The 14658-nt window shown below is 40.3% G+C and overlaps 1 protein-coding gene across 1 annotated transcript in view; it reads left to right on the plus strand.

Annotated features, from left to right (window-relative positions):
• Window positions 1-14658, plus strand: part of ACVR1B (activin A receptor type 1B) — a 92510-nt gene that overhangs the window by 35269 nt on the left and 42583 nt on the right. Inside the window, exon 2 of the mRNA XM_077483278.1 lies at window positions 13342-13581. Within this exon, the coding sequence (XP_077339404.1) occupies window positions 13342-13581 (240 nt within the window). The remainder of the gene's footprint in view (window positions 1-13341; window positions 13582-14658) is intronic.

Consider the following 14658-nt stretch of genomic DNA (forward strand, 5'->3'; position numbering starts at 1 on the left):
CCCAAAGCTCTATGTAAGGAGGACCTGTCATCCTTATTTCTATTACAAGTGATGTTTACATTCCTTGTAATAGGAAGCACACTGGCAGTTTATAAAAATGTCAGTAGCGTTAGCTGTAGAATGAGTTTTGCAGTAGCATTTTTCAGTTTTTTTTTTTTTTGCAAAACTATACTTCCACAAAAGCCTATGGCTTAAATGCTGATAAACACAGAATAGTCACCTATTTTCAGTGGTTTTTAGCATCTCAAGCTTTTATCAGCGTTGGCGCATTTTTACAGAAACTCCTCTTAAAACCCACAAGTTGTGTGTGTGTGTGTGTGTGTGTGTGTGTGTGTGTGTGTGTGTGTGTGTTTTTTTTTCCACAGCCAGAAAACACCCATGCCAAAAAACTGATAACAGCCTATGTGTGCATGGACACATAGGATAACATGCTGGGGGGAGTTTACTGGCTCTAGAAAAAAAACGGTTGAAGCCAAAAACAGCAGCTGTAAAAATATCCAGTGTCCATGAGGCCTAAAAGTGATGAAAAAAAAACGAAAGGGACAGTGTAAAAAAAAAAAAAAGCAAATGGTGTTCCCACCACACATGTGATGTATCGCTGTGAATGTTGGCATGAGAGCAATAACTCTAGTGCTCGACTACTTCTGTAATTTGAAATGAGAACCTGTAAAGGCATCTAAAGTGTCCCCATGGACCGCAATTTGCTGTCATTCCAAGAGCGTGTGCAATTTTAAAGCGTGACATGTTGGGTATCTATTTACTCAGCATAGCATCGTGTTTCCTATTATAAAAAAATTGGGGTATATATTTGTGTGTGTGCTTTTCCAAAAAAATAGCATTTCAATAGCATTGCACAGACACATTTTTCATAACATTTTTAGTAGAATCTCTGCCAGGTTTAAAGCCCCATACACACTATCAGATTTTCTGCAGTTTTTTTTTTCCCTTCAGATTTACCAAAAACCATATAATGAGGTCAAACTTAGTTTCAATTTGTATGCAATCAGGCAGGCCCTTGTACTAACTACATGGTTTTGGTAAATCTGAAGACAAAAATAAGCAGAAAATCTGATAGTTTGTATGGGGCTTAAAGTGCTTGTAAACCCATGGGGGGTGGGGGGAAAGCAACCTGCAAGGCAAAGGCATAATGAGCTAGTATGCATAGCATACTAGCTCATTATGAATAACTTACCTGACAACGAAACCCCCAAAGCGGTCCTCCGTCTTCATGACCGCCGCTGCCATGGATCCCGGAGTGACTTCCGGGGTCTTGCTGCTCCGGCGCTGTGATTCGCCGCAGCAGCGATGGCGTCACTCCCGCGCATGGGAGCCGACACTTGCGGCATATCGCTGCGGCCTGCACGCCGCTGTCTACGGCGCATGTGCCGTAGACAGCGGTGGCTGTCTTTTTGTAAATATCTCCTAAACCGTATAGGTTTAGGAGATATTTCTTGGACCTACAGGTAAGCCTTAATCTAGGCTTACCTGTAGGTTAAAGTGGTTTGTAAGGATTTACAACCACTTTAAGGGGAATCTCCTATGGAATTATTTTAAATGATGTGAAAAGCATAAACTAGTGTGCCATCCAATCCTCTGGACACAAAGGAGCAAGATCCAATTTGAAATCCAAAAGTTCACTAACGCAAGGGAGTTTATGTCCAGGTTTTTATTAAATACTAAAGTAGAGGTACAGCAGTATACATACACTCCAGTTATATGGTAACATTTCAGATCTGTAATAAAGTATTCTCAAGCTGGAGACACCGCTTGTTTCAGTACTGATTATTACACATCTGAAATAGAGCTATTTAGTTGCATTTTTACTGCTGCCAAAAGATTCCTTAGGCCTCATGTAAACTGCTGCTGGTAAACGAGCATTTAGGAGCATTTGGAAGTTTTTTTTGTTTTTTCAGCAGCCTCTGAACTCTCCTCTGTTATCTTATCAGCACAGAAAAGAAAAGGAAAGCAAAAAAGTTTTCAGGACGGATGTTCAGAGGCATTTGGAACAGCAAATGCCTATAACATCTTGCAAACTTGGTAACATAGGTTTAGACGCGTTTCATTTATAGGCGTTTTTAATAGATACATTTGTGACTATTTGAAGTGCAAAAAATTTGGTCGTTCAGGTGCTTATCTAACTGTTTTTTTTTTTTTTAAACTATCGATGCTCGCCGCTGAGAACACCGCCTGTGGAAGGGAATTCCACATCCTGGCCACTCTTACAGTAAAGAACCAGTTTATGGTTAAACCTCTCTTCTCATTTTAATGAATAGCCACGTGTCTTGTTAAATCCCCCTTCTGCGAAAAAGTTTTTATCCCTATTGTGGGGTCACCAGTAATGGTATTTGTACATTGAAATCATATTCCCTCTCAAGTGTCTTCTCCAGAGAGAATAAGTTCAATGATCGTAACCTTTCTTCACTAATATCATCCAGACCCTTTATTAGCTTTGTTGCCCTTCTTTGTACTCGCTCCATTTCCAGTACATCCTTCCTTAGGACTGGTGCCCAGAACTGGACAGCATACTCTAGATGTGGCTGGACCAGAGTCTTGTAGAGTGGGAGAATTATCACTTTATCCCTGAAGTTATTGCATGCCAATATTCTGTTTGCTTTGTTAGCAGCTGGGCTTTGCATGCCATTACTGAGCCTATCATCTACTGGGACCCTCAGGTCTTTTTCCATCCTAGATTCCCCCAGAGGTTCTCCCCCCCCCCCCCCCCCCCCCTAGTGTATAGATTGCCTTCATATTTTTGCCACCCAAATGCATTATTTTACATTTTTCTACATTAAACCTCATTTGCCATGTAGTTGCCCACCCTATTTGTTCAGATCGTCTTGCAAGGTTTCCACATCCGGCGGAGAAGTTATTGCGCTGCTTAGCTAAGTATCATCCGCAAATGCAGAGATTGAAATGTTTACTCCATCCTCCAGGTCTTTATGAATAAATTAAATAGGATTGGTCCAAGCACAGAACCCTGTGGGACCCCACTACCCACCCCTGACCATTCCGAGTGTTCCCCATTTATCACCATCTTCTGAACTCGCCCTTGTAGCCAGGTTTCAATTCATGTACTCTGCCTATGGTCCATGCCAACAGACCTTGTTTTGTACAGTAAACATTTATGGGAAACTGTGTCCAATGCTTTTGCAAAATCCAGATACACCACGTCTACAGGCCTTTCTTTGTCTAGATAGCAACTCACTTCCTCATAGAAGGTTAATAGATTGGTTTGGCAAGAGATTTTTCATGAATCCATGCTGATTACTGCTGAAACAGTTTTCATTTTTAATATATTGTATATAGTGCCTTATCCCCTTCAAGAGCTTGCACACTATTGATGTTAGGCTAACTGGTCTGTAATTCCCAGGGATGTATTTTGGTCCCTTTTTAAATATTGGTGCTACATTGGCTTTTCTCCAATCTGCTGGTACCATTCCAGTCAGACTGTCAGTAAAAATTAGGAACAATGGTCTGGCAATTGACTGAGTTCCCCAAGTACCCTCAGGTGCAAGCCATCCAGTCCCGGAGATTTATTAATGTTAAGTTTTCTAATTCTGTCCTGTGAGGGTGCTTCCTGTGATGTGTCATGAGAATAAGCACTGCAGTTTTGGTTACTAAAGGCCCCCCGATTACCTTGTGAAGACTGAGAAGAAAAAATTCAATACCTTCGCCATCTCCCCATCCTTTGTAACCAGATGTCCTTCCTCATTCTTTATGGGGCTAATATGGTCCTCCCTTTTTTACTGTTTACATAAAGAATTTCTTGATTTTTTTTTTTTTTTTTTTTTTTTGCTCTCCTCTGTTGTCTTTCATGTTCTATCTTAGCCTCCCTAATTGCACCCTTACATTTCTTGTTGCATTCTTTATATAGTCTGAATGCTGATAATGATCCTTTAACCTTGTATTTTTTAAAGGCCTTCTCTGCTTTTTATATGCATTTTTACATCGGCGTTAAGCCATCCAGGACTTTTGTTCGCCCTTTTAAATTTATTACCCAATGGGATGCACTGGCTAATGCCTTTATTTAATATAGTTTAGGGTAGTTGGCACTTTTGAAATTCGGTGTCTTTGTATTCCCCTTATGTTTCCTGTTTGTGTTATTTTATACTGAAGCCAATTGACCTGTGATTGCTGTTTCCTAAATTGCCCCGTATTTCCACATTCGTGATCCGATCTGTATTGTTGATAATCAGTAGATCTAGTAATGCTTTATGATGAATGCGTGGTTCCCTCTCCCCAGTCTGTCTGGATGATTAAAATCCTCCATTATGATGACACTTCCCATCCTTGCTGCTAATCCAAATTGTGATAGGAGGTCCACCTCCTCCCTCAGGTTAGGGGGGCCTATAGCATACTCCCAGTATTTTCCCCTTAGCTTCATCCCTTTGGAGCTCTACCAATAAGGATTCCACCTCCTCCCTAGTTCTCTTAATGATGTCATCTCTCACATTCACTTGTACATTATTTTAAATGCGGCAGCTCAGCGGGGGGAGATCGCTGGGCTAACCTCGCATGGTGCACAAAAAAATGTAGCGTGGTCCTGGCATTTGTTTTTTTTTTTTTTTTTTCCGTTCAACCTGCTCTGAACGAAAAACGAAACGTGTATATCCTACTTAAAGGGGTTGTAATGGCAGAATTTTATTTTTTTATCTTAATGCATTCTTTGCATTTAAAATAAAAGCCTTCTGTGTGCAGCAGTCTCACTCAACCCCCCACCCCCCCAACACTTATCTGACATCCCTCTCTGTCCAGCAATGCCCATGACTCTCTCAGCCATCCAAAATTCTCCTTCCTGATTGGTTGAGACAACAGTGGTGCCCTTGGCTCCTCCTGCTCTGCCAGCTAGCCAATCGGGAGAGAGGGGGGCCGGGGCGCAGTGTCTGGACACAGGGAGCTGTGACTCAGCTTGGATGCCCCCATAGCAAGCTGCTTGCTGTGGGGGCTCTGAACAGAAGGGAGGGGCCAGGAGCACAGAAGAGGGACCCGAGGAGGATGATCTGGGTTGCTCTGTGCAAATCCATTGCAACGGAGCAGGTAAGTATGACATGTTTATTTATTTTTTTGGAAAAGAAACTAGACTTTATAATCACTTTTAAGTGAGTGTTAAGTTTTGAATTCATTTTACTAAAAGATTTAAAGTATAACTCCGGTATTTTAAAAAGGCTTCCTTTTTGCCTCCCACACCAGTTTTCTTTCCCCTTAATACATACCTTTTTTACTGTTGGGTCCATGACACTGGCAATCTTGCAACCTGACAGAGTGAAGGTTTGGGGGATCAGATGAGTGTTTGTAGCAAGAGCTGCTTTTTTTTTTTTTTTTTTTTTTTTGCTATTCTATATATTTTGATTTAGGAAACTGGAGTTCCACTTGTAGCTTTATTGCTTTTGACAAAAGGTTTGTACCAGTTTATGGGAAAAAGAAGGACCTGTCTTTCCCATCAACATTCTAATGACTCAGTATTATGCAATTTATTTTCGCAAGTGATTGCAAAATCTGTAATGGGGAAAAAATAAAAAATAAAAGATTTTACTTGATAAAGCTTTTTAAACAAGAAGTGCCAGAGAACTAATGCTGCTTACTGCTAAATCATAAGTTCAAGAACCCCATGCTCTAATACAGTGAGTGCAAAAATGAATGTAATTCAGAAGCTTAGCCAGCACCACGAGTTGCCTCCACCTTGTTGATGCTTCTCTCTGGTCCCAACCCTGCTGTAGCAGCCTCCCAAAATCTAGTAAAGTTGCAAACATTCTGGAAATTGTAGTGTTTGCTGTGGCAGTGATTGGGCATAGCAACTGTCTGCATAGAAGAGAATAATGCAATATGAGACACTCTTGGAGTATACAAATGTTCCCCTATGTGCAGGAATACCAGTCGTTTTCTGGCAGTTGATGGATCAGGACAGCAAGAGTAAGGTGCCTTATGATAGCTACTTTGCAAGAGTATGAAAAAATAGATTGCACGGTGCTATAACAAACAGCCTTATACACTAATCAATCTAATAAGTGCAACGTAAAATATACGAAAACCGGCCACTTTATTAGGTACACCTTGCTAGTACCAGGTTGGACCTCCTTTTTACTTTCAGAACTGCCTTAAAGTGGTTGTAAACCCCATTTATGAAATCTGACCTGGGCACATATATCTGTATTCTTTACTTCTCTCTCCCTCTCTCTCCCCCCAAAGCTCTGTGTGCCATTTCTTTCTGCTGCTCTGTTCCTCTGTTATCAGCATGATGACTTCTGACAAGTTCTCCGACACGTGAGAGAAAATAAGCTGGAAATTTGTGGGGAGGGACTTACTATTCACAGTACAGCTCTGTACGTTTCTTCATTCCTCTGCCTATGTGGAGGGAGGGGGGGCGCCCTTCCTCCAATCAGCTCACACAGTGTATGCCCAGACTCCACACTCGGTGCTGGAACAGGAAGAAAGAGTTATAACAGGATATGCACGTTCTAAAGATTGTAGAAATGGAAAGACATCAGTTATACATGTAAAACTTATGTAGGAAAATTTGTTATATCCCTATATCATCTGAGGCTGTTCACTTCACTGAGTATAGGAGAGGGTTTACATCCACTTTAATTCTTCATAGTATAGATTTAACAAGTTGTTGTAAACATCCATTACATTTGGTCCATATTGACATGGTAGCATCAAGCAGTTGCTGCAGATTTGTTGGCTACACATCCATGATGCGACTCTCCCGTTCCACCTCATCCCAATGTTGCTCTATTTGATTGAGATCTGGTGACTGTGGAGGCCATTGGAGTATAGTGGCTTCATTTTCATGTTCAGAAAACGGTGGTGAGATTTGAGCTTTGTGACATGGTGCATTGTCCTGCTGGAAGTAGCCATCAGAAGATGATACACTGTAGTCATAAAGGGGTGGACATGGTCAACATTGTAGGCCATGGCATTTAAACGATTGGTACTAAGGGGCCCAAAGTGTGGCAAGAAAATATCACATCATTACTCATAGTTGCATAGTCAGATTGAACACAGACACAAGTCCATCTAGTTCAACCAAAAAAGAGGGGGGGGGGGGGGAAATAATACAATCATTCACCCACAGTTGATCCAGAGGAAGGCGGAAAACCATAGCAAAGCATGATTCAGTTTGCTACAGCAGGGGAAAAAAATTCCTTCCCGAGAGGAAATCCCTGGATCAACTTTACCTATAAATGTCAGTACCCAGTTATATTGTGTACATTTTGGAAAGAATCCAGGTCTTTTTTAAAGCAATCTACTGAGCTTGCCAGAACTACCTTTGGAGGGAGTATATTTCAAATTTTCACAGCTCTTACTGTGAAGAAACCTTTCTGTATTTGGAGATTAAATCTTTTTTTCCCTCTAGATGTAACGAATGCCCTCTTGTCTGTGATGACCTTAAAGTGAATAACTCCACACCAAGTATGGACCACTTATGTTTTTGTACATGTTGGTCATATCTCCCTTAATCTCCAAGATCAAGAGAGAATAAATTCAGTTCCTGTAATCTTTTCTCATAGCTGAGCTCCTCCATGCCTCTTATAAGTTTGGTTGCCCTTCTCTGCACTTTCTCCAGTTTTGATATCTTTTTTGAGAACTGGTGGCCAAAACTGAGCTGCATATTCCAGATGAGGTTTTACTAATTTGTACCGGGGCAAAATATCTCTGGTGTCCATGTCTAGGAATACAAGAAAGGCCTTTGCTCGCTTTGGAAACTGTAGGTTTGCATTGCATGCTATTATTGAGCTTATGATCTACCACAACCCCCAGATCCTTCTCTACTATTGATTCCTCCAGTTGTACTCCCCCTAGTATGTATGATGCATGCATATTCTTAACCGCCCAAATGCATAACTTTACATTTATCAACCTTAAACCTCATTTGCCACTTAGCTGCCCAATTCAACAAAGCATTGAGTTCTGTTTGTAAATTGGAGACATGCTGTAAGGATGTTATTCCACTGCATAGCTTAGTGTCATCTGCAAAAACCAAAATGTGTTTTTTTTTTTTTTTATCCAAGAACCTATATCATTAGAAACATATGTTAATAAGTAAGGGTCCCAACTCTGAACCTTGGGGTACACCAATGATAACCTTAGACCATTCAGAGTAAGAATCTTTAACCACTCTCTGAATTAGTTTTTCTTAACCAGTTTTCTATCCATTTACAAATTTGTCTTACCAAGCCTGTAGACTTTACCTTACATTAGCCGCGTGTGGGGAGTGTCGAAAGCTTTTGCAAAATCCAAGTATGCCACGTCCGCAGCCGCCCCTCTGTCCAAGAATTTACTTACCACCTCCTAAAAAGAAATCGGCTTTGTTTGACAACTTCTCTTTCATGAATCCATGCTGTCGCTTAAATTATTATTTTTTTCCAGAAAGAACTAGTCTGTGGGTTTTTTTTTTTTTATTAAACTCTCCGTTATCTTCCTGACTATAGACCACTAATACACCAGCACCAGCCTGAACCATTGATAATATGAACGCATGGCTCCATACTTCCTTTATTTATGCCAAATTCTGACCCTATCATCTGAATGTCGCAGCTGAAATCGAGACTATTCAGGCCAGGCAATGTTTTTCCCAATCTTCTAAACGTGTGAATTGTAGCCTCAGTTTCCTGTTGCTGGCTGACGGGAGTATCACTCAGTGTGGTCTTCCACTGTAACCCATCTGCTTCAAGGTTCGATGTGTTGTGCATTCAGAGATGGCGTTCTGCATTCCTTGGTTGTAATGAATGGTTAGTTGAGTTACTGTTGCCTTTCTATCATCTTGAACCAGTCTGCCCATTCTCCTGACATTTTTCGTCCACACAACTGCCACTCACTGGATATTTTCTCTTTATCGGAGTATTCCCTTTAAACTTTAGAGATGGTTGTGCATGAAAATCCCAGTAGATCAGCAGTTTTTAAAATACTCAGACCAGCCCGTCTGGCACAAACAACCGTGCCACGTTCAAAGTTTCTTAAATCCCCTTTCTTCCCCATTCTGGTGCTCTGAACTTCAGCAGGTCATCTTTACCACGTCTAGATGTCTAAATGCATTGAGTTGCTGCCATGTGATTGGCTGATTAGCAGTTTGTGTTACCAAGCAATTGAACAGGTGTACCTAATAAAGTTGGCAGTGAGTGTAAATAACCAAAATATACGCTTCTGATGTAACAAACTCACTCAATGAGTAAACTTGCTGAGTGCCTTCATTAGGAAACCCTGCTGAAACTTTATTTATTTTTTTATTTTTTTTTACTTTTTCTAATCTAAATTCCATCCAATAATTTTTTTTTTTAATAATCCAAATCTAATTTCTTTATCAATTTAGGCTGCTACATATTTTTGGTTAAAAAAAATCCCAATAAGCGTATATTGATTGGTTTACGCAAACCTTAGTGTCTACATACTACGGGATATATTTATGGAATTCTTATTTTATTTTTTTATTTTTTATCAGTAATGGTGGCAGTCAGCGACTTATAGCTGGACTGTTTCGCAGGAACACATGATCAATGCCTTCTGTACTGATGAGGCAATCTACCTTATTTACATAGGCAGATCACTGTTCTGCCTGTGTACAGAACTATCAGCAGGTGCCGGCAGACATGCACTGACATCTGAAAGTGCAGGATCACGTGTGTGTATGTATGCAAGTGAAAAAAAGCAAATGTTTTTGGTGTTTTTTTTGCTGGTGTTTAGCAGTGTTTAGCCTAGTGTGTAAGCTACGTTAAAGAGCGAGGCCACTGGAATCCTGATAAAAGCCTATGTGGGCATGGACACATAGGGTAGCATGCAGGGGAGTTTAGAGGCAGTTAAAAAAAAAAAAAAAAGTCTATCCAAAACAGCAGCTGTAAAAACGTCCAGTGTGCATAAAGCCCTAATGTGAGTGAGTTTTTAGTCCCTGATCACATGTAGGTGATTTGTAATAGAGTGTAGAATTTCTGCAGTTCTGCCCGCAATGCTAAATAGTGTTAAGACACAGGTTTGGGTACCACCCTGACTAGCACCCCATACAGAGCAATTGTCGCGCAATGAAAATGTGCGAGAATCACAGCAAAATTTGCATGTAAAATCGTGTCTCGCTCAGGGCCCAGATTTGGTTCTGGAGTTTTACTGCAACAAACACCCATAGGGAAGACTATTTAATTGAATGGGCTGCCCTATGCGTGACATGCACTTCTGTGTGTGATACGCACTTTTTAAATCACAAGCAGGAACCTAAGCAATATGTAAACGGGGCCTTAATTAACATTGCTTGATTTTAAACAATGCTGAGAGCACTTTTTTTTTTTAATTTTTTTTTTTGTTTACTCATTTACATTCCTCCATGCTGTTTGTTCTGAGAGAGAGAGATTAATCCTCCATTAGAGCCCATCCCTGTTTTGTAAAGGGACTTTGTAAGTCTGATATTTTTATATTAAAATGGCTGTAAAAGCTGTTTGTTTTTGTTTTCCTTCATGCACTCTTTGCATGAAGGTAAATAAACCTTGAATATGCAGCTGTCCACCTTATACTTACCTGAGCTTGATCCAGCGATGTGCAAGACAACAGCTGCTGTCCCAGCTCTCTGCCGCCCCATTGGCTCAGACAGCAATGGGAACCAATGGCTTCTCTGCTGCTGTCATTTACAGCCAGGGGTGGGGATAGGGAGCAAGCCCATACAATTATCACCCCCCGCTGCTTGAAGAGGGGGATCAGGCCTGCTCTGTGCAAAACTCACTACACAGAGCAGGCAAAGTATAACATTTTTTTTTTTTTTTTTTTAAATAGGCTTTATTATCACTATCACAGAAGGTGATAATTTGTCCATGGGAGTTGGTGATAGTGTAGTGAACATTTTTATACAACTTTATGCTTATGTGTGTGGTTGGATATTTATTTTGAAGAAAGATGGGCTATGGGACTTTGACATTTTATTTCATTTGCACTATTGTTTCTTGTGTGTGATTATTTTGATTGGTTATTTCTATTTGAGTTTGCACTTCTTAGATTGGTGTAAAAGGTTTTTATAGCATGGTGCAATTTATTTATACTTTAGTTTTTTTAATACTCTTGCAAAGTTTGTCAACACTTTGAACACCACTGCTGATTTCTTAAAATTGGTGAAGGCAAGATTTATTTATCAATTATACACCTTATTGTACCTGCTCCAAAGCATCTGCATGGAAAATATCTGGGCCGAAACTACTAATCGATTAATCGATCGACAACTTATCGATTATGAAAATAATAATCAATTAATTTCCTAATCGATTAATCGGCCAGTAACATAATGGGGTTAAAAAAACTAAAATTAGCCCTTTATAGTACAAAAAGAGCAAATAATCGCTACTGTAAATATTACTTTTACTGTTGCACAGTAAAAAATGAACCCCTTACAGTAGCGATTATTTTTTTTTTTTATTATACTATGAAGGGCTAATTTTTTTTTTTTTTAACATTAGGTTACTAAACGTCTTAGATCTGGTTCCCGCCCATGTGTTTTTTTAATGCTTTTTGCAGAAACGCACTACAGTTCATTTAACATTCACATCTATGCTTTTTTCAGCTGCTGGAAAGGGTCCAGGACCTTTTTCAACGCAAAACGGTGCTTGTTTGGTTCAATATGCCATACCTCAATGGAGAAGCTGCAGAAAAGCATGTAGTGCATTTTTGCAGCAATTTGTATTTTTTTAAATCCAAACGACAAATTGGCCAAAAAAGTAAAAAGAAAAAAAAAAAAGAAATCGCAGCCAAATCATGTGCACAAAAATCAACATACACTGCATAAATTGATCAAAAGCAAACTGCATAGGTGTGTACCAAGCCTTATGCTGGCCACACATCAATTTTCAGACAAGAATCTTCATGTGAAAAATCTTTGTATATTTGCTGAATGAAAGAATCTATTAACCGAGATTAATTGAAAGAATAATCGGCCAACTAATCGATTATGAAAATAATCGTTAGTTTCAGCCCTAGAAAATATCCAATGCTTCAGGGTATGGGAAAACCGTCTCCCACAATGCAGAGCTCTAGGTGGCTCTTCTGTCCCTCTGTGTGCGGAGGGGAGATCTGTACATTCTAAGCTTGGAAAGTTCTCATACAGCTCAGCAAGGTGAAACTAATTTGAAAAAAATGGATTAAAGCGGGAGTCCGCCGTTTTTTCTTTAAAAAAAAAAAAAAAAAAAAAAAAAGGCAGCAGCTACAAATACTGCAGCTGCTGACTTTTAAAATAATGACACTTACCCGCCCAGCTCGCCCGCGATGTCGGCACCCGAAGCCGATCTCTCGGGTGCTGCCGCCGCCATCTTGGGTATGGGAATCAGGAAGTGGAGCCTTGCAGCTTCATTTCCCGGTTCCCTACTGCGCATGCACGAGTCACGCTGCGCAATAAGGATGGTCCCCGCTGTCTCTGGGATCCGTGTGTTTCCCAGCAGACAGTGGGGGACCTTCGGAAAGGGGCATACCTTCTGCAGATATCTATGCCGGAAGTGGGTGCAGATACCTGTACTGTACATGTATCTGCACCCCCCTCCCCCCTGAAAGGTGCCAATTGTGGCGCCGGAGAGGGAGAGGGTTCCAATGAGCGGAAGCTCCACTTTAGGGTGGACCTCCGCTTTAACTAAAGATTCCCGTTTGACCTATAAATAGTTACATTTGTATAGCAATAAGGTTTCAACAGGATTATGGGCTGGGTTGAGGACAAGGTAGCACTTCCCAGTACAAAGTGTTCACCTGAGAGAATTCAACTCTTTCATAGTTCTTGATGGAGCAGATGAACTGAATTTCAGAAACCTGCCAAATTCACCCGGGCCTCATCGTAATCCGCACGAAAATATGCGTTTGTAATGATTTGATGGGTGGGGTAACCAGGGTAATATGTGAAAAGGTGTGCTATCCGACATTGAATGTCCAGGTTTATGGTTATACCAAGGGCCCACAATAGACTTCCCAAGGAAAGATCTCCATATTTTTTTTTCATTTAAAAAATGTTTTAATATGATTGTTTCAATAAAAAAAAAGAGAGATGGTGTATTTGCAGTATATTTTTTTGCTGCATCTGAAAAGTCCTGGCTTTTTGTCAGTTTATTTAAAATACTATGTAGAAAAAAATCAACCAGTGTGACTGATATCAGCTATTACGTCTAGTGCAATGATTATAAACTCAAGAAGTCTGCCCTGGAACTAATATACAGTGAAATTACTTTTCAGTGTGAGTTCTATCACACAAGTGATTTGCTTTGTTACAGTGACCTTTTGCAGCATATACATTTAAAAAAAGCAGTCTTCACTATATTGTATGTTTCAGTAAGTATTGTTAAACTGATTTTAATCTTCTTTTTTTTTTTTTTTTTTTTTTTTTTTAAATCCCTTTAGCACTTAGATGTCTGTGCTCTAGCTGCATCAAATCGAACTACACATGTGAGACAGACGGAGCCTGTATGGTCTCAATTTCCAACATGGACGGAATGAGATATCAAATGCGAACATGCATTTCTAAGAGTGAACTTGTACCTGTAGGAAAGCCATTCTACTGTCTAAGTTCAGAGGACATCCGCAACACTGAATGCTGCTACACAGACGACTGCAACAGCAAGGACCTCCTGGTGCCCACTGGTATGTGAATCTTTGATGTTCCTGTCTTCTCACCTGCCTTTATTGGGGTTTGGGGTCCTTAGTTTCCCTGCTTGGGTTTTTTTTATACTTCCATAAAGGCGCAAAGATATTTACTGTTTAAAAAGTTTTTAGCCTCTGTGGAGATGATGGAGCCAGGAATTCAGGCAGAGATACTCTTGCTGTTAGATTGGTCAAGAGATATAAATTACCAAGTAATTAAAACCACCTGAAATATTCATCTTTGTGTGATACACACACATACACATATATACATACACACACATACACATATATACATACACACACACACACACACACACACACACACACATATATACATACACATATATACATACACACACACATACACACAGGGCTGCTGATAGAAATCATGGGGCCCCGTACAGCCTACCTGATGGGGCCCCCTTTAGCCACATCCCTGGCCCCGCCCCTATACCGAGAGGCTAGGGTATACAGACAGCACCCCCCACCAATTTAACACAACTAGAGGATGATCAAATGAAATGGAATCAGTATACAGAGGTTAACTTTTTCTGAGAGATATTAAAGGAACACTCTAACCACAATGACCACTTCAGTGATTTGAAGTGATCAAAGGTGGTAGGAGTCAGTATGTGGGATGGCATATGAATATACCAAGGTGGTATAATGATTGACTTCTAACACGGAGGGCTACACATAGATCAAAATTTGTCCGATTACTGCTAAACTGAATTTTGATGTGTGTGTACCCAGCTTTACCCAACTTCTTGCTTTAGCTGGCTTCTTCCAGCGCTGAATGGTTCCCTACAGCGCTTGTGTATGTTTTACTGACTATGGTGTCCTTTTATGAAGCAGTGAAATCTATTCACTACTTCATTCTCCGGCATTCACAGAGGAGATCTTTCTCCTCTGTATGTCAGTTTATAAAGCGGAGTAGATCGCTTCACCCTTGGAGGAGTGAAGCGATCTACAAACGCTTCTAACACTGGAGAACGGCCCCTAATACTGGAATCTCGTGAGACTTTACAAGATTACAGTACTAGAAATTCACCAATACACAGAGATGTCAATTTA

This window comes from Lithobates pipiens, unplaced genomic scaffold (genome assembly GCF_037356315.1).
Source record: "Lithobates pipiens isolate NorthernLeopardFrog02 unplaced genomic scaffold, aLitPip1_a1.2 Scaffold_16, whole genome shotgun sequence".
Classification (NCBI taxonomy): Eukaryota; Metazoa; Chordata; class Amphibia; order Anura; family Ranidae; genus Lithobates; species Lithobates pipiens.